General features: G+C 41.7%; 3 protein-coding genes across 5 annotated transcripts in view; 2 read left to right on the top strand and 1 right to left on the bottom strand.

Moving 5' to 3' along the window:
* The window catches only part of LOC111964942 (R-spondin-3), a 209076-nt gene that overhangs the window by 126343 nt on the left and 58452 nt on the right, over positions 1-24281 (bottom strand). The window lies entirely within an intron of this gene.
* Positions 45-12563, top strand: LOC111964946 (protein LYRIC). 2 transcript variants are annotated; one of them, XM_023988834.2, is made up of 13 exons: positions 45-682; positions 863-982; positions 1746-1827; positions 3946-4146; positions 5146-5214; positions 5436-5594; positions 7167-7202; positions 7821-7883; positions 8128-8261; positions 8865-8981; positions 9191-9301; positions 9506-9623; positions 11986-12563. In XM_023988834.2, exons 1-13 carry the CDS (start codon positions 350-352, stop codon positions 12051-12053), a joined length of 1611 nt encoding a protein of 536 aa, XP_023844602.1. In that variant the 5' UTR covers positions 45-349; the 3' UTR covers positions 12054-12563. The 2 variants fall into 2 exon arrangements, with proteins under 2 accessions (XP_023844602.1, XP_023844603.1); XM_023988835.2 differs by lacking the exon at positions 7167-7202.
* LOC111964947 (lysosomal-associated transmembrane protein 4B) lies at positions 13593-23648 on the top strand. Of its 2 annotated transcripts, XM_023988837.2 has the most exons (8): positions 13593-13880; positions 14666-14777; positions 15767-15840; positions 16191-16313; positions 16508-16606; positions 19418-19513; positions 21767-21829; positions 23004-23648. In XM_023988837.2, the coding sequence occupies exons 1-8, from the start codon at positions 13788-13790 to the stop codon at positions 23085-23087; spliced, it is 744 nt and encodes a 247-aa protein (XP_023844605.1). In that variant the 5' UTR covers positions 13593-13787; the 3' UTR covers positions 23088-23648. The 2 variants fall into 2 exon arrangements, with proteins under 2 accessions (XP_023844605.1, XP_023844606.1); XM_023988838.2 differs by lacking the exon at positions 21767-21829.

Below are 24281 nucleotides of genomic sequence, written 5' to 3'. Positions count from 1 at the left end.
TTCAGAGGGACTCCTCCTTCCATGACGTTGCACCAATCGTAGAGCGGGATGCTGCTAAGCACTGCCTTTTTTTCTGTTGCTCCTTGAAATCAACCTTCTTGCTTTATCAGTGGGCAAGAAACCGGTTCATCAGTCATAAGAGCTGAACAAATAGCTAGCTATACGAGGCTAACCCATTTTGACGGACTCAAATGTTACATGAGTGACAGAGCTAGCTAACGTGTTAGCGGCTAGGTGGATGACAAGCTAGCGATGATCGTGGTTTTATTGTTTGCCCTGTCAAAACCGTTATTTTTAGCCAGCTAACGTTAACTTTTGCATATTCTGTCAATCATCGAGATCAACCCAAATGGCAGAGAACTGGCAGGACGCGACTTGTCAACAGGTCAAGTTGATAGCAGGTCGCCTGAATGAGCTTCTTTCCACCGGCCTAGACCTCTTGCACTCAGAACTCGGGGTGGATTTTGGAGTGAAGCCCGAGATTCCGCCATGGTTGATCTTCTTAGCAGCGTGCATTGGGCTCGTGCTAATGGTGGCTATGTGGGCCTCCGCATGTCGCGGGCTCTTCAAGAAGCGACCGACCGTAATTGAAGTTGAGACCGTTGAAAGCACTAAACCAGCTCCTATCAAGGTGGCAAAGGCAGAGGAACCGAAAAAAACGAGAAGGAAACCTACAGAAAAGGTAACGTTTCCAATGTTGGCTTACTAGCTAGTTATGCTATGCTAATTTTGACAGCTCTGTCACAGTAGCTAGCTAACGTTAGTAGCCTACATTAGCATGATTCGGCTAGCTAGATAAACCTGTCACGTGAGCCAAACTAATATTTGTTTTTAAATTAAGCCTTGTCTTTTTGCCCCACAGAAATCACAGCCAAATGGTAGTGCAGTTGCTGAGCTACAAGAGGAAGTCAGAGTGACTGAAGAAGACAACCTGCCAGTAGTGCCACATCATTCTCAAATCAAGACAGAAAAGGCTTCTGAGGTAGGCCTAATGTTGCTTGTAGAGGCAAATGCTTGTATGCTATCCTGGGAGACTGTAGTGAAAGAGTTGAATCTGTTGTATACAAAATAATTTCAGATCTACTTGGTGATAGCTAGCTACATAATATCCCAACTTCTGCATTAAACATGCCTTGAAGATGAGAACCGGCCTTATGGCGTTTGTAGTGGAGTTTTACTAGTGATGATGTGGCTTTTAGACTAGAGGCCTGCCTCCCTTAGGACGCCTACTGTCCTGTGACGTGCGGTGTCTGGTTGCCAGATTTTAATTTGCAGATGTAGCAAATCCTAAAGGATGGTACCGATGGCTTCCTTACCTAGCTAGTGTCAAGTGTGGCTCCTCCATGGTCAAATACAGCTCTCAACCCAGTTGACTGTCAGTCAATGCTCTTTATAGTTGTTTTTGCATCAATCTGCTTTGAGGGGCTGACATTTACAATATAATACTTTTTATTTGATTTATAGCATTTGAGATTGTAAGGACCGTATAGCCTATAAATTACATGTTAAAAGGCTCTTGGTAGACAGATTTAAGGGAACAGGATGGTGTATGTGATTTCATATATATATTATTTATTTATAAAAAAATTGACCTAGCTTGACAGCGTTGACTTGATTGAGTGACTTTAATAACATGGGGTTTCTGTTCTAATGGTGCAGGGGGCGATGAGTCTGTATGTTACCACTTTCCCTTTCTTTGCCTTGTAGCATTAATCCACCATACATGTTGAATTCTATATGTTTAGGTAAAGAAGACCAAGAAGAAGCAGAAACAGGCAGTAAAGGAGGCTAAGACGGCTTCTTCTCGTGGCAAGGAATCAGAGGAAGGTACGCCATAAAGCACCACCACTAATATCACCAACTGTTTCAATCATTTGTGCCTAGCAAAGCGCAGTGGGGGCTTACATTTACAGATAATTATTACGTCCTTGCAGAGAAATTATTCATATTTTAATGTGTTAGACGACATCAATCATTCATGCATTCATAGACTATCTGACCAGGACTTACCAAACTTACCTTAACATTAGAATTATTCCACAAGACTGATGATGGATCAGCTAGAGAGATCACCTATGGTTACAAATCAAATCGTTTTGATTTATTCTAACGCCTACCCTATAATAATGCACTAAATTCAGATTGTGCACATGTTACACCATGAAATGTATAGAAAAATGTATCGGTAGCTTACAAATAGCTAAATAAAACTAAATTGTATTAACATGAAATTGATTTCCATATCATTAAAATATATACAGTTGAAGTCAGAAGTTCACATATACCTTACCCAAATACATTTAAACTCAGTTCTTCACAATTCCTGACATTTAATAGTAAAAATTCCCTGTTTTAGGTCAGTTAGGATCACCACTTTATTTTAAGAATGTGAAATGTCAGAATAATAGTAGAGAATTATTTATTTCAGCTTTTATTTCATCACATTCCCAGTGGGTCAGAAGTTTACATGCACTCAATCGGTATTTGGTAGCATTGCCTTTAAATTGTTTAACTTGGGTCAAACATTTCGGATAGCCTTCCACAAGCTTCCCACAATAAGTTGGGTGAATTTTGGCCCATTCCTCCTGACAGAGCTGGYGTAACTGAGTCAGGTTTGTAGACCTTGCTCGCACACGCTTTTTCAGTTCTGCCCACACATTTTCTATAGGATTGAGGTCATGGCTTTGTGATGGCCACTCCAATACCTTGACTTTGTTGTCCTTAAGCCATTTTGCCACAACTTTGGAAGTATGCTTGGGGTCATTGTCCATTTGAAATACCCATTTGCGACCAAGCTTTAACTTTATGACATATCTTGATGTTGCTTCAATATACACATAATTTTCTTTCCTCATGATGCCATCTATTTTGTGAAGTGCACCAGTCCCTCCTGCAGCAAAGCACCCCCACGTCATGATGCTGCCACCCCCGTGCTTCACGGTTGGGATGGTGTTCTTCGGCTTGCAAGCCTCCCCCTTTTTCCTCCACACATAACTATGGTCATTATGGCCAAACAGTTCTATTTTTGTTTCATCAGACCAGAGGGCATTTCTCCCAAAAAAGTATGAACTTTGTCCCCATGTGCAGTTGCAAACCATAGTCTGGCTTTTTTATGGCGGTTTTGGAGCAGTGGCTTCTTCCTTGCTGAGCGGTCTTTCAGGTTATGTCGATATAGAACTCGTTTTACTGTGGATATAGATACTTTGTACCCTTTTCCTCCAGCATCTTCACAAGGTCCTTTGCTGCTGTACTGGGATTGATTTGCACTTTTTGCACCAAAGTACGTTCATCTCTAGGAGACAGAACACGTCTCCTTCCTGAGCGGTATGATGGCTGCGTGGTCCCATGGTGTTTATACTTCCGTACTATTGTTTGTACAGATGAACGTGGTACCTTCAGGTGTTTGGAAATTGCTCCCAAGGATGAACCAGACTTGTGGAGGTCTACAATTTTTTTCTGAGGTCTTTGCTGATTTATTTTGATTTTCCCATGATGTCAAGCAAAGAGGCACTGAGTTTGAAGGTAGACCTTGAAATACATCCACATGCACACCTCCAATTGACTCAAATTATGTCAATTAGCCTATCAGAAGCCTCTAAAGCCATGACATAATTTTCTGTGATTTTCCAAGCTGTTTAAAGGCACAGTCAACTTAGTGTATGTAAACTTCTGACCCACTGGAATTGTGATACACGGAATTATAAGTGAGTGGTCTGAGGCAGTCATTAAATAACGAGCATTTTCAAGAGCAACTTTAGATATGATGGTGTTAGGAAACAGCTCGGAGATGTAACGGTGTTCCTAAGACGGTTCTAACGATGAACTTAGTCTTGAGATGCTTTTGGGAAACCGGACCCAGAGCCTTGACATTCTAACAGTGGATTTGAACATGAGATGTAGTCCTATTTAACTTCCTCCCACTAACCATCCCCATGTCTCTATCAGTATCAGGCACCTGGGAGACCAAGATCAGTAACAAGGAGAAGCGTGAGCAACGCCGTAAAGACAAGACCTCCGGTGATGGGTCAGGGAGCCCTGGAGGAGTGGATCCTCTGCCTAGTACTCCTCCCACAGAGTCAACCAAGGCCAGCCCCAAAGCTGCAGCCCCTGGGTCTGGCTCTGAGAAGAAAGAAAAGAAGAAGAAAGGTAAAGCTAGCTAGGTCTATTTCCTTATGGTATACCTCTCTGCTGGCAAAAGGCGGCAGCTGAGCAGGCCTGAGCTTGGTTAAAGACTCACACACTTTCACAAACTTTCTGTAAACAGCAGTGGTGTAAAAATACTTTAAAGTACTTAAGTAGTTTTTTGGGGTATCTGTACTTTACTATTTACATTTTTGACTACTTTTACTTCACTAGATTCTTTAAGAAAATATTGTATGTTTTACTCACATTTTCCTTGACACCCAAAAGTGCTCGTTACATTTTGAATGCTTAGCAGGACAGGAAAATTGTCAAATTCTTGCACTCATCAACCGAACATCCCTGGTGATCCCTACTGCCTCTGATCTGGCGGACTCACTACACGCACATGCTTTGTTTGTAAATTATGTCTTAGTGTTGGAGTATTCCTGGCTTTCTGTAAATAAAAAATAAAATGGTGCCATCTGGTTTGCTTAATATAAGGAATTTATACTTTTATTTTTGATACTTAAGTATATTTTAAACCAAATACTTTTAGATGTTTACTCAAGTAGAATTTTACTGGGTGATTTTTACTTGAGTTGTTTTTTTAAAGGTGTCTTTACTTTTACTCAAGTATGACAGTTGACCAGGTGGACAGCTAAGGTACTTTTTCCACCACTGGTAAACAGACTAATTTGGCATCCAGGGAGACTGCTACTCTCTGTCTTCTCCTGTTATTGAGTTCTGCTGGTTCCCTGTTGGTCAGACCTGCTATAAGTACAGACCCTGGAGGACTCTGAGCCCAGAGAGAGAGGTGCTGCTTGTCAACTGCTCTGTTAGCCTAGAATCCAAACTGACATGTGTTTTACCACTGAAACAATAGAGAAACTGAGCATATCAGTTTGGATTCCATGCTACTGCTCTTTTTGTGTTGACCTGCTCTCCCTTTGCAAATAGGAAATATGAATGTATATGGAAATATAGCTACAGCCTTGCCTTTAAACATCACTGTTATTTCCCCAGGAGAATCCTCCAAAACCAAAGCTGAGAAAGCAGATGATGTCGCTGCTGTTGCCATAGTCAGACCTCAAGGTAAAAAATACACATTCATTCAAATTAGCATCTGATTAAGGGTTAGGAGAGAGGTTCATGAAAGGGTGAAATCAAATAATTTCCCATTTTAGAAAACAAATTAGCTACATGCTCTTACTTGTACAGTACTTGGTTGGAGTCCTTTTCTTTGGCACACTATTTAAAGTGGTGCCAATCTGTGGATGTTCTTGAAGGTTGTTAAATGTGTGTGTTTGTGTCAGCTATCAGCAGTGAGGAGGCTCTGGTAGTGACTGGAGAACGGCCTGACCTGGCTGTGACAGCCCAAGAGGCCCCAGCCCTTACCATTGTTCCGGATGAGGGGCACTGGACCACTCCTGGGAGCAACCAAGACACCGCTGTCTGGGGGCAGGAGACTGAAGGTAATGATAGTAGTAATATTTCCCTGGAATATACACTGCATATATACAGTCGTGGCAAAAAGTTTTGAGAATGACACAAATATTAATTTCCACAAGGTTTGCTGCTTCCGTGTCTTTAGATATTTTTGTCAGATGTTACTATGGAATACTGAAGTATAATTACAAGCATTTCATAAGTTTCAAAGGCTTTTATTGACAATTACATGAAGTTGATGCAAAGAGTCAATATTTGCAGTGTTGAGCCTTCTTTTTCAAGACCTCGGCAATCCACCCTGGCATGCTGTAAATTAACTTCTGGGTCACATCCTGACTGATGGCAGCCCATTCTTGCATAATCAATGCTTGGAGTTTGTCAGAATTTGTGGGTTTTGTTTGTCCACCCGCCTCTTGAGGATTGACCACAAGTTCTCAATGGGATTAAGGTCTGAGGAGTTTCCTGGCCATGGACCCAACATATCGTCGTTTTGTTCCCCGAGCCACTTAGTTATCACTTTTGCCTTATGGCAAGGTGCTCCATCATGCTGGAAAAGGCATTGTTCGTCACCAAAGTTGCTCTCGGAGGATGTGTTGGTACCATTCTTTATTCATGGCTGTATTCTTAGACAAAATTGTGAGTGAGCTCACTCCCTTGGCTGAAAAGGACTTTACCCCAGTCCTCAGCAGTCCAATCCCTGTACCTTTTGCAGAATATCAGTCTGTCCCTGATGTTTTTCCTGGAGAGAAGTGGCTTATTTGCTGCCCTTCTTGACACCAGGCCATCCTCCAAAAGTATTCGCCTCACTGTGCATGCAGATGCACTCACACCTGCCTGCTGCCATTCCTGAGCAAGCTCTGTACTGGYGGTGCCCCGATCCCACAGCTGAATCAACTTTAGGAGACGSTCCTGGCGCTTGCTGGACTTCCTTGGGCACCCTGAAGCCTTYTTCACAACAATTGAACCGCTCTCCTTGAAGTTCTTGATGATCTAATAAATGGTTGATTTAGGTGCAATCTTACTGGCAGCAATATCCTTGCCTGTGAAGCCCTTTTTGTGCAAAGCGATGATGACGGCACGTGTTTCTTTGCAGGTAACCATGGTTGGCAGAGGAAGAACAATGATTCCAAGCACCACCCTCCTTTTGAAGCTTCCAGTCTGTTATTCGAACTCAATCAGCATGACAGAGTGATTTCCAGCCTTGTCCTCGTCAACACTCACACCTGTGTTAACGAGAGAATCACTGACATGATGTCAGCTGGTCCTTTTGTGGCAGGGCTGAAATGCAATGGAAATGTTTTTTGGTGATTCAGTTAATTTGCATAGCAAAGAGGGACTTTGCAATTAATTGCAAATCATCTTATCACTCTTCATAACATTCTGGAGTATATGCAAATTGCCATCATACAAACTGAGGCAGCAGACTTTGTGAAAATTCATATTTGTGTCATTCTCTCAACTTTTGGCCACGACTACATATAATCAAATCAAACTTTATTTGTCATATGCAGGGGATACAGAAAAGTATACACAGTACAATTACATTTTTACTGGCAGGAGTTTTTTCACTGAGGTTTTATATTGCAATGTGTTATTAGGAGGATGCACTGTCATTGATGCGGGGATAACATCAGGTAATGGACTGAATGTTCGTTGTATACTCCTGGTGTAGGATCACCTTTTGGCCTCTAGATGGCATGGTTTACAGTACAGACAAGTATACTGCCCTAAAAGGGCAAAATGCACAACCTATGAATTTGGTCAAAATATTTGATCTGTTGTAATGGCCAGGTATATTATCTGATTAATGTGGTATTTAGCTTCCTGACACAAGAACAAGCCAGTTAATCAGAGTATATCATGGAGTATCAGAAATTGCTGTCTAGACTGAAAAAGACAAGTCAGATTTTGCCGTAAAAAAAATACTTAGTTACTGCGTTTTGCCTTGTAGGGCAGTATAGATATTTAATCAGATTGTATAATATGAAAGAAATTAACTATTAAAGGATAAAAAAAATCATATGGCATTATTAGTTTGAGTGTATTGGTGATAGTCTGCCATGAAGCCAAGTCATTGTGTGCTCTGTCTAAAAACAATTATGTGTTTTCACCCATGGAATTAGCTGTTAGGGGTTCAAAGGTTAGGGGGGTGGGATGACCTGAAATATTCTGCTTTCACAAAATGTTATGGTGTTTTCAAATGAAACACTACCATGCTCTTGTTAAAGCTTTTAGACATGATTTGTTTTTAGAACCCCAGCTGCTGTGTCCCAGCCAGCCTAAGCCCCAAGTGGAAGACGAGTGGTCTGGTCTGAGTAAGTAAAACAAAACTTTACACTGGCAATCAAAGTCATATAGCATGGATTAGATAGAACAGGGCGTGGCACGTAATTGGTTATCTCGATCACATAATGAGTAGCTATACGGGTTGCAAGGTGGTCTCTAGATCAGTGATTCTGCACAGTCCAACTGCATTGTAGTCAGTCTGTACCATGTGTTGTAAAGGTTGTGTATTTGTGATGTGTTTTAACTAGAGCTTTCCTCTGGATGTGTTTTCAGATGGTGATGGGTCTGCTGCTGCAGCAGACTTGTGCTCTGACTGGAATGCCCCAGCGGAGGGGTGGGAGAACTATGAGGAACTCCCTGCTCCAGTTGAGGCTGCCCCCGAGGAGCTCCTGTCAGAGACGGTCAAGGTTAGTCGCCAGTTGTGACATCACTTTTTAGGGGCCCCTCACGAGAGGTTTCTAACATCAAGGGCCTGTTCCTGGTTAAATAAATAACATGCTTTATGTTTAAATACAATCTGGGGAAGTTGAGGAGAGAGAGAAACCATCTCCAGAGTTAAACAGAACAGAACAAAACAGAACAAGAGAGGTGTCAGGGATTTAATTTAAATGTTGCATTTAAAAACCTCTAAATATAACCTTATGCATATGTGAGGATAGACTGACTGGTAGTGTGCACTACATCCTTGGAATATAACTAGTTTGACTGCAGTGCAACAGTTGCTTGTAAAGAGACCATGCTCTATCCTCTACAAGGTTCTGCACGGGGTAATAGTAGTGATTTGGGATTTTCATTTTTAAAGCCTCTGACGAACAAAACTGCACATTTTTAAATTTCAGGAGCCTTCTCATGTATAAAAAATATCTGCTGCTTACTGTACGCACTCCCCTTGTTATTATTTTGACTTTTTAAGCTCAAGTTGGGGAAAGGTTGTCAGATTAAGTTGATTTAGGTTGAGCAGTCTAGATCTGTCAAATATTTAGTTTTGTACTTTGAATGTTGTTTCACAGCAGGTATCTGATGAAGAGAGAGAAAAGGCGGAGCCTGCCGCTGATGGAACTGGTAAATCTAAAAAGAAGAAAAAGAAGAAGAAGAAGCCAGCTGAAGATGCTGTAGTTACTGGCCAGGTAACACCGTAGACTAAGCACTTACTGGATTCCTCCTTAACATTATTACGATGTTACTATAGTAATTAGTCTTATTGCACAGGAATAGAGCAACTTAATTTAAACCGTTACCATCACTCATTAGAACTATATTGCTGAGTCCCTCATTGGGTTATTGCTACCTGTGACCTTCCTGATTGGCTCATATTTGGTCTGTCGGTTATTGACAGGAGTCAGAGGAGCCAAGTAAAAAGGTTGTTACTGAGGCCAAGGTGAAGAAGCAGCCAATCCAGGAGCCTGCTGCTCCTACTGTCCAGGCTGTCAACGCTGCTGCTGTGAAGGTTGGTGACACTGTTCTATTGACCTCAATGTCTGCGTCTCAAATGGCACCCTATTCCCTAATAGTGTACTACTTTTGACTAGGGCTCGTAAGGACAATAAAGGAAATAGGGTGCCATTTAGGGGATCCCTGTTGGCCCAAGAGCACCCCCAGAGGCAGAAGTTCTTTATAGCCTCTTTAATTCCAAGGTTTCTTCTTCCTGCAGGCAAGAGTGGAGCAACCAGTGGTGGTTCAGAACACAGCCCCCATCGCACAAGTGCCACCCCAACCCGCAGAGACGAAGCCTACTGCCAAGCAGAACAGTCTACCTGCTCCAACACATAGTAAGTGTATCAGAACTAAATGTGAATCACACTGGAGTCTGGTCTAGCGGTAGTGTTGCAGACCCTGGACTACGTATCTCCGCCAGCAGCTGGGGTCCGATCCCTGCATACACCCTACTTCACTTTATACATTCCTCTATTCTGTATCCCCACTCATTTCTTGCTATACTATGATCACAATAGAAACACATTAATATTAAATGAGGAAAAGCTTTCCCTTGCCCTCAAACCATTCAGATCTAGACAAATTAGTGGGCTGCTTGTTGTTGTTCCTGGGCAGGGCTGCCATGTTGTGTGATTGATTGGGCCACCAAGCTGCCTGCTCACCTTCCTCCTAACCAGATGTCGTCCCCTAGTTGTGGCAACATGTAGCTATTCATTTCTGGAGGCGTAGGAAGCAGCTAGGCCAGGTTATTACTACCAGATGTCACCTCTCTCCATTCAGTTTGATTGGCTATCCCAGCTCTGAACTAGCGCCGCTCTGAACTAGCGCATCAGCCCTTCTCTTTAATGTATCAATCATACGGTTGCAAAATTTCGGTAAGTTTCCCAAAATTCTCAGATTTTCCTGAAATCCTATTTAGAAGATTCCTGGAATTAATTTTGGAATAAGAAGGGAGTCTGGGAATCCTCCAATGAGTGAAAGTTACAGAAATGTTGCAACCCTAAAAACACAAGGCTGTATACAGGCAGGGCTGCAGTTCTCTCTCAGCCTCCACTCAAATTTCTCTACAGCTGCACTGTTTCTCAATCCACTCCCGGAGTACCACACCTCCACGGGGTTGCACCTTTTTGTTCCACTCCAGTTAATATCCAAGCTGGAGGTCGACCGATTTAATCGGAATGGCCGATTTTAATTAGGGCCGATTTCAAGTTTTCATAACAATCGGTAATCTGCATTTTTGGACACCGATTATGGCCGATTACATTGCACTCCACGAGGAGACTGCGTGGCAGGCTGACTACTTGTTACGCGAGTGCAGCAAGGAGCCAAGGTAAGTTGCTAGCTAGCATTAAACTTATCTTATAAAAAACAATCAATCTTAACATAATCATTAGTTAACTACACATGGTTGATGATATTACTAGTTTATCTAGCTTGTCCTGCGTTGCATATAATCGATGCGGTGCCTGTTAATTTATCATCGAATCACAGCCTACTTCGCCAAACGGGGGGTGATTTAAGAAGCGCATTCGTGAAAAAAAAACACCGTTGTTGCACCAATGTGTACCTGACCATAAACATCAATGCCTTTCTTTAAAATCAATACACAAGTATATATTTTTTTAAACTGCATATTTAGTTAATATTGCCTGCTAACATGAATTTCTTTTTACTAGGGAAATTGTCACTTGCGTTCTGTGCAAGCAGAGTCGGGGTATATGCAGCAGTTTGGGCCGCCTGGCTCGTTGCGAACTGTGTGTGAACCATTTCTTCCTAACAAAGACCGTAATTAATTTGCCAGAATTGTACATAATTATGACATACCATTGAAGGTTGTGCAATGTAACAGCAATATTTAGACTTAGGGATGCCACGCTTTAGATAAAATACGGAACGGTTCTGTATTTCACTGAAAGAATAAACGTTTTGTTTTCTAAATGTTAGTTTCTGGATTTGACCATATTAATGACCTAAGGCTCATATTTCTGTGTGTTATTATGTTATAATCAAGTCTATGATTTGATAGAGCAGTCTGACTGAATGGTGGTAGGCAGCAGCAGGCTCGTAAGCATTCATTCAAACAGCACTTTCCTGCGTTTGCCAGCAGCTCTTCGCTGTGCTTCAAGCATTGAGCCGTATATGACTTCAAGCCTATCAACTCCCGAGATTAGGCTGGCAATGTTCTGAGCAAGGAACTTAAACGTTAGCTTTCTTACATAGCACATATTGCACTTTTACTTTCTTCTCCAACACTTTTCTTTTGCATTATTTAAACCAAATTGAACATGTTGAATTATTTATTTGAGACTAAATAGATTTTCTTGGTGTATTATATTAAGTTAAAATAAATGTTCATTCAGTATTGTTGTAATTGTCATTATTACAAATATATATAATAAATTTAAAAAATCGTCTGATTAATCGCTATCGGTTTTATTTGGTCCTCCAATAATCGGTATCGGCGTTAAAAATCATAATCGGTCGACCTCTAATCCAAGCCCTTGATTGGATGATTTAGGTGGTAGTACTGGGCTAGAACAAAAATGTTCACACTCTGGTGATCCTTCTGGAATGGATTCTACACACTTCCTTGTTCTAAAGTCCTATTTGTTTCTGTTTTTTATTTTTTACAACCTGTATCTTGTCTTAGGAGTCCTGTATTGTAAGACTTATCTCCCTGTGTGTTTTTCCCCATAGAGAAACCTGAAGAGAGCCAGCCTTCCAAACCAGTGATGAAGAAGAAGCGGGCAAGAAGAGAAACATGAATTGGAGTCATGTACATGAAGTGTTATGCAAAATATTTAGGATAAAACAGCTGTTCATCCTGTTTGTGCAACATTTAAATACTTGCTCTTTTAAAAAAACGGAAATATCAAACTTCTAAGTTCTGACCGGACAGCTTCATGTCCAAAATGCAGCCTGGTCAAGCAGACTGGATCTAGATTAACTGTAAAGCTAAATTCTGCGATTCTGATCAATATCGTAGTGTGGGCACACATATGAAAACTGTTTTCCAATTCCAATGAATCTTTCGAACGATCATGTTTGATGATTAGACATCTAGAAAATGACTAATACATCCTGATTTAATAGTGATTGGAATGTTGTGGCTTTGAGATTAATATTATAGAGGAAGGGTCAGCTGAGTCACGTTAACATTACTGGCCTTTATTCTGCAGTCTTTGTTTGCTGTTTATATGGTTAACCATATTGGTGCAGTGACTCATGCTCAAAGGGTCAAGTACAACACTATAGAGTCGTGTTCAATAGGACACATGGTAGCAAACCGTTTTGAAAGGGAAAAACTAAATAAGCGATTGCTATCTGACAAGTTCAGGTAGTCCTCCCCGTTTCAGTCCATGTCGTACTGTTTGGTGCCTAATGAACACGACCCAAGGGAATCATGTTTAACATTGGGATGCAGGTGGTGTTAGTGGTATCTCTGCTGTACATGGAAAAGAGACATACTTTCAGTTACTTGCTGTTATTTTAACCATCAGTGTTGTGCTCAGATGTGTAGTTGCTTCTACCATTGATGGCTGTGTTGTCCTGTCCACCCGTGGTTGATGATTCAAAAGTCCTTTACCTTTTGTAACCTCTTTGTAATAAAAACGCTTCAAGCCATATGTAAAAATAATACAAAATAAAGGCCCTTTTCTATATTGATTTGTCCATTTTGTATTTCTATTGTTTTTCCTATTAATCGGTTGACTATTTTTCAGTTTTGTTTTTTTTAGCAACTGACTGGTGTGTAGTGAAAAGTAATGTTTAGATCTGCTGTAGACAGGATGGTTTCAAACTGCTTTAATCAATGATTTACTTGTAATGATGCAGTAATCAGGAATACAATTTGATGCCTTAATTGGTTGGGTAATGTAGGCATGTGCTCTACCAACTGTTTTAATGTGTTGTGTGTTATGTTGGACCATGTTTATTCTGCACCCTGAATCTTTCTCCACCTGTCTTTGTTCCTCTGGAAATGTCAATTGCTTCCATTTCTCCTTATTGGGGACAGTAATGTCTGTTGAATTATTTAAATTGTGTTTGATACTTGGCCTTTACCTCTGTCTTTATTGTCAGAATGTTCCAAATGCAATAGATTCAAATATGCCCTTTATGTTAATTTCTACCATAAAGATCATAAAGGTATTATTGTGAAGTGTGAATATTCTTATTCAACATATCCCAATAAACATAGCAGGCAGCTACAGTGTAACTGTTTAAATTTCCCGGCTTTGGTGAGGGATGATGGGAACATTATTCTCGAAACAACTAGTTACATCACCGGCTCTTGATCCTATCCAGCTCAGGTCACATGCTCCAATGTTTGCTACTTGCATTAGTTGATCACTAGAGCCGGCGTGAGGCTGTTATCGCTAATTGCAGACGACACCGCGCTTGGCGGAGAAGAAATACACTTCGATCTGTTTGGATTGTTTATCATTAACAGTTAGATATAGATATCTGTGAAGTGCCTCCTCATCCTTGGATTGTAAAATATGATTTCCCCGTGGGACCGATTGCATTCCACCAGATGCTGCCTGTGCTGTCATGTCCGCACGGGCACCGTTATCCTGGGGGTTTGGTATATGGTGAGCATTCACAATCGCTATTATTCACATAACACTATTTAGATTGGCTCAACAACCAACAAAAATGTTATGTTATTATTTGTAGGACGTTTTTCCATGTTACATGTTTTTTTTTTATCCAGCAGAAAGTAGTCTCATTGTGATTGGCTGCAAGTGATAACATTTATTTAATGGATTGTTTTGTTAATTATGGACGAACAAGTTATTCCGCTAAGGAGTCCAGGAAGGGGTTAACGTAACCTAACACCAGTGGGGAAAAAACGTTCATGAATTGTTCAGTACACTCAGCCCTATAGGACAGGTTACAGGTCTTGTGTCAGGTAGAAAGAAGCCTTTTAGGCTATGGCAATAATTAATTTTCCATTGTGCACGTAGGGCCTAGGGTATGTAGAATGAATTCAAAAGTTAACGCACCATTACTATCCTTGTGGAGTCTTTCCTACACTCAGCCTACACTGCTGAGTTAGAGGGGGTTCACTCAAATTATAAAATGACTGTTTCCTTACCTGGAACACAGCCAAATAGTTCCTAAGTAAGGAATCCTATAATAAAGTAATTTGGGCGAACAAGTTATCCCTTTTATAATAAAGGCTGAGCTATTATGTATCTGTATCCTCCGGTCAGTCTGACTGGTCCAGATGTCTTTGTGTTTAGCTGATCAATGCCATCAAATGCTTGTGGAGCCTTTCCTTCATGTTGAAGTTGATCTATTAATGTGTATCCTATTCCTATCTTGTTTGTCAGTCTAAATGTCCATATGGTCCTTATGTCTTAATGTCCTTTAGCTGATCAATGCGGTGGTGTTACTCATCCTCGTCACGGCCCTGGGTGATCCTGACCAGTACCATCTGACCAGCGCTGAGCTGGCTAACGACTTAGATGACATGGATGACGCCAGTAAGTAGCCTACAGCTTTATGCTGGGATAGATGTGTGTGACGTTGCATAGGCCTGCCCACGCCTCCTTAGTAGCCTGACGGGCCAGTGTGTTTGTGCTCTAGCCAACTCCTCTGAGTCTGTTGTATAATGTGATGACAACGATGGACACTACTATGGCGTTATGTATCAATGCCAAAACGACTGGTTTTATAAGTCACTTTATATCATTGAAAGCAGCCAATAGTCAGTATTTCTCTCACTTCACAATAAAGCAGATCAAATCTCTCAGTCCGTGGGCACACATGTCTAATGTTCAGTTGTGTTGGGTATTTTCACAAACTTGCTAAATCAGCTAGGTCTTGCCCAGGTTGGAAGTGAACTGTAGCGGCATATGCTGGCCAAATTGACATTTCTGCCATTGGCTGTCGGTACAGTAGTGTCTGATTGAAACTGACTGAGTTGACCCAGTTCCGGTCAGATTAAGCGGTCCTGTGATCTCTTTTGCCATTGGTCCAACTGGCCCTGCATTAGGCAGGCCATAGAAATATAATTACTAGAACGGCCATCCCTGTTCAAATCAATGTGCCATGATAGGTGGAACTGCAAATTTCTACGAGGAAGGCAGTTCAGGCTAGTTACAGAACTAAAGCAGACTGGCTTTTGTTCTGTTCTGTTGGAGCAGACTACTGTGTTCTCTGGGCTGTGCACAGATGGACAGGATTACTGTGACGCTGAGTCGGTGACATAGTATTTTTGTTTTCTGTGAAATCCACTCAATGTCATAGTATCAAGATCAGGTTACATCTACACAGAGCAAGTTGGGTCATGTTCACATAATCAGTGTCAAACTAGGAATGAGCTGAGTTTATTATAGGTTTATAAATTACTGAGATTAATTCAATTACCATCCAAGGACAAAACACCAAGTGATTTTCTCATCATTTGCTACAGTTATTAATTTATTTGAATGCAGACCTTGTATACAGTATGATTTCCCTTCTATTCCAGACATGTGTATTGCTTCAGCGATCTCGTTGCTGATGATACTAATTTCTGGGATGGCGACCTACGGTGCGTATAAGGTAAGCAAACGTCACATCAATAGCGTTCTGCTGTTGCTTGTACTGGTATACTATGTCTGCTCTCATAAGAATGAATACAGATGAAGACACTAGGAGGAATTGTCCAAATATAGTTTAAAACAAAACGTTCAAATCAAGATTTACAGACATGGTCTTGAATGGCTGGGTCCCACTAGAGTAAGTTCACCAAACCTCCCACCAGAAACACATTGATTTACGTTTAATGCATCGGTCAGAACGTTTTGTTTGAATCTTCGTTTTTCAGATAGATATATTAGTCTTTCCTGCAGCTGCAGCTCTTCAGATGCTATTCCCTCATGACTAACATAAAACTGGTTTTCCTGTTTCAGCAACATGCTGCTTGGATCATCCCATTCTTCTGCTACCAAGTCTTTGACTGTGCMCTGAACACCCTGGTGGCTGTTAGTATTGTGGTCTACCCCAAYACCATACAAGATTACYTYCAACAGCTGGTAAGAAGGACTCCAAAGTCAAACTCTTATTCTAATAAAGTGCCTGACATGACACTCTATTGCCTGTATAATGCACTAGATAGTGCACCATATAAGGAATTGGGTGCCATTTTGGATGTAGCCACCACACTCTCTACCCCCAATCTCACTGCAGCTGATGTTGTCTGTCTGACTGTCTGGTGTCACCCTCACAGCCTGAGAACTTCCCCTACAAAGAGGACATCATGGCCATGAGCAACGTGTGCCTGGTCTTCATCGTGCTCCTCTTCATCGGATGCATTCTCACCTTCAAGGTAACTGCTACTGAACTGACACACACACACGCAAATTTCCCTACCACAGATTCCTAACACATTGTATAATTTGTGTTACTTACTGTATGAGTGACAAAACAGTGCTTATGCTGTATGAGAGGAAAATGATGTTCATCTGGGGAAGTTATCCAGGTTATTTTTATGGCAGAAACCCTTGCGGATGGACAGAGGATTCTGCAGCGGTTCAAACATCTGGCAGGAGCCATTTCACAAGGCTGTTGTTTTCATAACACTATAATGGGAGCCATTGAGGCAGTACCCTCGTCAGTGTTGCTCTTGGCCCATCCAGGTTAGAGAGCTTTCACATGATGCCAACGTCCCATGATGCCAACGTCCCACCACACTATACAACTCTGTTTCATGGCATTGTAAAAGGCCTCTAAATGGCCTGCTAGTTCTATTAGGCTGCTGCTACAGAACTCCTGTGTCGTACAAAGACCATCCAGATGGAGGGAAACAGATTGAGAGAAAGAGGATGTGGTTTATTTTGATAGACTTCAGTAAGGCTCTGTGTCACCATGTAAAACTGTGGAGATGCCTTACTGAGAGCATCTTAATGCAAATATGCTATAATAATGAGGATGACCACACGTTTCTATTACTTCTGGTCCAATCCAAAAGTAAGGGTTGATACGTAGCTCAGCTGTCAGTGGGTGATAATTGTTCTGTATAGATGTTGCTACCTCTACCAGCATATCATCCACAGAGGATTGACGATTGTATGTGAGTTTAGCACGTTGAGTAATGTCTTTTGGAATCTCTTCCAGAATGTCTATAAACAGTATATACCATATGGAGGTCTACAGTTTTTACTGCATATTGTTGAAGAGCCCGTAAAATTGACAGAGGTGTCAATTCATTGAAGTGGTGTGTGCAGTGGGATATATAGTGCATTCAGAAAGTATTCAGACCCCTTCACTTTTTCCACATTTTATTCTAAAATTGATTTAATAAAACATTTTCTTAAGCAATCTACACACAATACCCCATAATGGCAAAGCGAAAACAGGTTTTTAGAAATGTTTGCACATTTATTAAAAATAAAAAACAGATACCTTATTTACATAAGTATTCAGACCCTTTGCCATGAGACTCGAAATTGAGCTCAGGTGCATCCTTTTTCCATTGATCATCCTTGAGATGTTTCTACTATTTGATTGGAGTCCACCTGTGGTAAATTCAATTGAATGGACATGATTTGGAAAGGCACACACCTGTCTATAAAAGGTCCCACAGTTGACAGTGCTTGTCAGAGCAAAAACCAAGCCATGAGGTTGAAGTAATTGTCCGTAGAGCTCCGAGACAGGATTGTGTCGAGGCACCGATCTGGGGAAGGGTTCCAAACATTTCTGTAGTATTGAAGGTTCCCAAGAACACAATTGCTCCACCATTCTCAATTGGAAGAAGTTTGGAACCACCAAGACTCTTCCTAGAGCTGGCCGCCCGGCCAAACTGAGCAATCGGGGGAGAAGGGCCTTGGTCAGGGAGGTGACCAAGAACCCGATGGTCACTTTGACAGTGCTCCAGAGTTTCTCTGTGGAGATGGGAGAACCTTCCAGAAGGAGAACCATCTCTGCAGCACTCCACCAATCAGGCCTTTATGGTAGAGTGGCTAGACGGAAACCACTCCTCAGTAAAAGGCACATGACAGCACACTTGGAGTTTGCCAAAAGGCATCTAATGAACTCTCAGACCATGAGAAACAAGATTCTCAGGTCTGATGAAACCAAGATTGAACTCTATGGCCTGAATGCCAAGCGTCACGTCTGGAGGAAACCTGGCACCATCCCTACAGTGAAGCATGGCGGTGGCAGCATCATACTGTGGGGATGTTTTTCAGTGGCAGGGAATGGGAGACTAGTCAGGATCGAGGAAAATATGAATGGAGCAAAGTACAGAGGTCCTTGATGAAAACCTGCTCCAGAGCGCTCAGGACCTCAGACTGGGGCGAAGGTTCACCTTCCAACAGGACAATGACCCTAAGCACACAGCCAGGACAACGCGGGAATGGCTTTGGGACAAGTCTCTGAATGTCCTTGAGTGGCCCAGCCAGAACCCGGACTTGAACCCGACCTGAAAATAGCTGAGCAGCGACCCTCCCCATCCAACTTGAGAGAGCTTGAGAGAATCTGCAGAGAAGAATGGGAGAAACTCCCCAAATGTAGGTGTGCCAAGCTTGTAGCGTCATACCCAAGATGACTCAAGGCTTTAATCGCTGCCATTAGGTGCTTCAACAAAGTACTCAGTAATGGGTCTGAAAACATATGTAAATGTTATATATAGAAATGTGCAAATTCTAAAAACCTGTTTTTGCTCTGTCATTATGGGGTATTGTGTGTAGATTGATGGGGAGGGGGCAATTTAATCCAGTTTAGAATAAGGCTGTAACGTAACAAAATGTGGAACAAGTCAAGGGGTTTGAATACTTCCCGAATGCACTGTGTATATATACAGCTGAGCTCAGTCCTAGTCTGTTTTATAGGTGCCAACTGGTTTACCAGATGATGTTGTTTGGCTGGACAGGACAGAACCCCAGAAAGCTACATGAGCTTGTTTTTGTGCCACTCTCCTGAAGGAGCTGTACTATACTATACCTTTCTGCAATGGACTGGACATTGAGTCTTGTAGTTTTGTGAATGAATGAAACCCCTCTGCATTTGGCTGGATATTGAATCTTAATGCTTTCTGAATTTATTAATATTTAGCCTTTGACAGATACTGTACCTTAACTTTATCAGCAGCTGACATTTCTTTTCTTTTATGTCTTTGATAATGGTTTTCCCTTTGCAGGCGTACCTGATAGCGTGTGTGTGGAACTGCTACCGGTATGTGCGTGCAAGAAGCACCACAGAAGTCCTGATATACGTCACTACTAATGACACCACGGTAAGTCACAGGACACACGCATCTATTTCAATTGCTGTACAGTACATAAATTACAATTCCTACATTATGACATGGTGGGTTAGTTTTTTTATTTTCTACCAGTCTGCTGTAGTTACTACAGGGTAATTCAATGTAGTATATTTCCTCTGTTCAGTCAGTTGGGTTTGAAAGAAACTGATATATACTCAAGACAAACCACCTCTGTGAATGCTAACCACCTTTTTGACAGTTATATTTTTCCAGAAATATCGACATTGCATTTACTCCTACAATAATATGTTGTAATTTCCAACTCAAACAGCAGCTGAAAAAATATACTGTTTCTGTTATTCACTCTAACCCTTTGCTTGCAAAGTTGAAAACAATCTAGATGTTTACCAGTGTTGTACTGTCATAATATATATCTTTGTATTCATATGATACATCTCATCTATTCTATAATTACCCATCCCTCCCTTCCTCATAAACTCCCTCTGCTTTGTGCTTTTCATTCTGGAGAAATCTTTAGATAAATGTTTTTTATGATAGATTTATCTCGGTGTGATGCTATTGTGTGTTTACAAAGAAAACATAGAAACCTCTCATCCAATGGAAAAAGGATTCACTTATTCCAGGTCACGGATCAGGTTCATATTATGCGTAGGTTAGGTTCCCCTCAAGACGGTGAGGGAGAGCACATTCCAACAGTAAAGCCATCATGTCAGAGTAGGAAGGGAGTATAAAGTTGTAGTAAGTTGTGCTTTAGTAAAGGGCTTTGCGTGGATGAGGCTCCAGTCCACACTGGCAAACTCATTAATATGGCTACAGTACATTGGCCACCTACTCAATGAAAAGATCTCGGTCTGTCTCTCTCTCTCTCCTACTGGTATCATATAGCCCAAGCTTGGCCAACTGGTCGCTTATCCCTCTGCTTCCGCTGCAGATATTACAAAACGTTATCCACTGTTGAACCAGGGGAGGGGAGAAATACAGCCTGAAAACATGGCAAGGATCTAGTTTAGCGATCAGACCATTGCAGCACTGCTCATCCAGCTAGCTTGGGGGAAGAGGATTACTGTGTGATTTCACAATGCAGGTGTAGGAGAGGAGAGTGAGGAGTTGTCAGAACAGTGTTTGTACCTCAACGATGAGAGTCAGAACAATACCATTATCAGGACTTTTTGTTCTACCAGTATGTGTCACTATACAATGTTGTAATTGACAAGAGTTTGATATCTAAAAGGGATGAAGTAGGCTTATGTAAATTAGATTTTTATTTGTCCCCAGAATATAAACCTTACATTCCAAGCCACTACGAATGGTTCATGATGCTCGTGGTTTGTTTTGAACATGGAGAGCACGGGTCGGCTATAGGTGGCCCGCAACTTTTTACTGTTTCAGCTTAAAATGCACAATCTCTTTTTGGGCTTAGTTGTGGTCAATTTACAGCGTACAAATTATTTTTATGTACCGGCCCCCAGACCATCCCCTCCGACCAAAAATCGGAATCTAGTTTTTGTACCATGTTGTGTTGCTACTGTGTTGTTGTCATGTTGTGTTGCTACCATGCTGTGTTGTCATGTTGCTGCCATGTTGTGTTGTTGTCTTAGGTCTCTATTTATGTAGTGGTGTCTCTTGTCATGATGTGTGTTTTGTCCTACATTATTATTTTTTTATCCCCCGTCCCCGCAGGAGGCCTTTTGCCTCTTGGTAGGCCGTCATTGTAAATAAGTATTTGTTCTTAATTGACTTCCCTATTTAAAGAAAAAAGGATTGCCTACCCCTGATGTAGAGGAATGACGTGATGTTTTGATCTGGAGAAGCTGAGGCCCTTCTGGTCCTCCTGATGTGTAAAACACATTAGCTATAAAGGGACTGGACGAGACTGCTCTTTTTAACCATTCAAATCATTAGTCAAATGTGCTAGAAAAACAACATACTGCCTGCCATGCTTTCCGTAGGTCTAGGCTTTTCAATTAAGGCTTTCAACTTGCCCACTGCAAGTGGTCAGACAATATTCTGGTAGACCACCAGTCTACGGGAGTGTTCTGATTCCCTACTTCTCTCCTGAAGTTTGAACTCCCTTACTCCCCTCCTGAACTTAAATGCTGTGGATTGAGGGATTTAGAGGAAGTTTCCTACACCAGTCCATTCCTTTTAAATCTATAGTGGGGATTGACCGACTGCACACTTCATGTATAAAGGTAGACTGCAGCCATCTGTGTATTATTGACAGGTTATTATAATCAGGGATACTGCATTGCCTTCCGACAGGTGGCGTCACTCCTACACGACGCTAAGCCCTCGATCAGAGCAGATGGAGTCGCGCTATCTGACGTAAGACAATATTGGGGATAGCCTACTGTAGATGTGATGTCTTCCACATTAGGAAAGTCGGTATGTCTGGACTGAGCGGAGCCACCGAGGGGGCGGTTTTCCAGACACACATTGCTTTTTAGTCCAGGACTAGACCTAATCTGTGTCCGGGAAACCACCCCATGAAGTATAGCTTCAGGACATTAACCACAATGTGTAGTGTTAAATCACTGGTCTGAGATCAGAAAGGTCCACCATGACATGGACTCCAGTCTGGACTGTCATGCCATTATGCCCCTAACCAGTGCCTTACTGTTGTGTGTGAGGATGACAATGGCATACTCTAACCATATTTTACAGTATCCTCTGCCGGTGTTGTCCATTGAAAATGCATTGAATCATAGATGTCGCCTACAGTATGTCTCTGTTAGTAGGAAAACCAGGATGGGTTACATACATCTGAGATACACACGCACGCACGCCAGCCAGCCAGCCAGCCAGCCAGCCAGCCAGCCATTTCCCATGATAGTATTTGGTTGGTTCCCCAGAGAGAGAGTGTAGTAGTCTGAAGAGGGAATATCTGAGACGGAGGTCTACTTTACCTCATCAAAGACATAGAGGAACTGGCTGACTGAACCTGACTCATGTCAGTCAGATAGGATGTGAATGTGGTCTGCAGTGGACTTGCCTTGCTGCCTGAGAACCACAGTCACAGCCTGGAATCCAAACTGAATATCACTCTGTTTCACTTCACTGATTTCAGTCTGGACCTGCTCCAATAGATTTGGACCACATTCATGACCCTCTCTATAGATTTGGCCTCTCGATAAACTTGCACCATATTCATTCACGGTCTCCCTTTCTCCCTCTTCGTCTTCTCTCTGTTCTCCCATCCAGACTATTATATAATCATTACAGATCTGTTTTGAAATCCTCTGTCATCCTCTTTATATATGACCATCGTGTCACTTCTGGGAGCTCACACTATTTTCACTTTATCCTCAAGAGTATATTTGACCAACTGCTGTTTGACCAACTACCAATATGCAGCCTACTATATTACTGCTTGTAGTCTTTGCCAGTGACAAAAAACAATATATTCTAACCATGTTAAACAGTTTTGAACACTTTGTGTTCTGTTGTCAGTCACACATTAAAAGACACTGGTCTTGATCACCCTTTTCTGTATTCCCAGGTACTGTTACCCCCATACGATGACACCATGTCTATTCCATCCAAGAACGCTCCTCCCCCCTACGGAGCACCCTACATAGCATGAAGAACCTGGGCCGCTGTTCTGCTGACCGACTGGACCCCTTGTTACTACAGCAACCTGACATTCCAACCAGACCTGGGACAACAAATATGATTTGTTTTCTTTCCAATACACTATGCATTTTATAGTTGGCATTTGATAACTGTCACACTGGGTGTGTGGTGTTAGCAGTATTTTAATGAAGTTTTAAAATATATATACTTTGACCCAGGCCCCAATACTACTGATTCTTTCCAAAACATTTAACCTACACACATTTACTTACTTACCTGTTACTGTGATACTGTTTAACATTATACTGTTTATTTGGAGTTATTTGTTTTCACTGATCTACAGTTGAAATATCGAGCAGGGAAGTGATATGCAACAAAGTTAAAATATGAGAGCGCTAGTAGTGAGTGTAATAGCGGATATATTTTTCTTGCTTGTACTAAACTGTGCTTCTACATGTTCTCTACTGTCAGTCCTAGTCCAAAGGCCACCCACCAGAAATGTGTTTCCATGGTCTATGAAGCAAGTACTTGTGAGAGACCTACACAAATCAAATCAGGCACTGCAACCCCCCCCCCCCAAAAAAAATATATTGCCCATGATTTAGGCTGGTCCCAGATCTGTATGTGCGTTGTCATGTATGGCATGACGATTAGAGTCAGAGGAGTTGGCTAAAGCACACACAGATCTGAAAACAGGGAAATGAGGATTGTATCCTCGACTCAAAATATTTATTTGTTTGCCCATGATCACTGTTCGTTGTTGGATTGCCTTTACAAACAACTTCCTTTCTGATAGGGTGCACTGAGAGATGTATGAAGTGTTGCTATGCACGGAAGGATTCCAAAGATTCAAAGCACCTGCCTGTAATCTAACTGAGATGATCGAAGCGCAGAAGTCATATCACCAAGTTACTCGTACGTTATTGTTTAGTGTGTATAGAAAACTGTCATTATCCTGAATTATTACAACAGGACTGTGTTGAGTTGACCTTTATTTTAAAGGTTGAGTTTTAGGACTTGTACATTTGATCTTATGTCTGTGTTGATTCCAATAAAGGAAAAAGTGGTGGTCCTGTTTTTTCAATTAAGCCAATGTAAGCAGACTGGTCTGCTCTGCCGGATGCAGTTATTGGCAAGCTGTTCCCCAAACGGGGGATGTCCTCTGAGGACTCAGTCACATTTAATCATCTGCTGCTGCAGCAGC

Source organism: Salvelinus sp. IW2-2015, linkage group LG6.1, assembly GCF_002910315.2.
Source record: "Salvelinus sp. IW2-2015 linkage group LG6.1, ASM291031v2, whole genome shotgun sequence".
Taxonomy (NCBI): domain Eukaryota; kingdom Metazoa; phylum Chordata; class Actinopteri; order Salmoniformes; family Salmonidae; genus Salvelinus; species Salvelinus sp. IW2-2015.
The sequence above is the reverse complement of the archived record's forward strand: the minus strand, read 5'-3'. Positions and strand labels throughout refer to the sequence as shown.

Excerpts from the sequence above, each read along its gene's own strand:
- LOC111964946 (XM_023988834.2), top strand. The coding sequence starts at position 350 with ATGGCAGAGAACTGGCAGGACGCGACTTGTCAACAGGTCAAGTTGATA. Across the intron at positions 7,203-7,820 it reads TGATGCGGGGATAACATCAG|AACCCCAGCTGCTGTGTCCC; the intron begins GTAATGGACTGA and ends ATTTGTTTTTAG. Across the intron at positions 9,624-11,985 it reads TCTACCTGCTCCAACACATA|AGAAACCTGAAGAGAGCCAG; the intron begins GTAAGTGTATCA and ends TTTTCCCCATAG.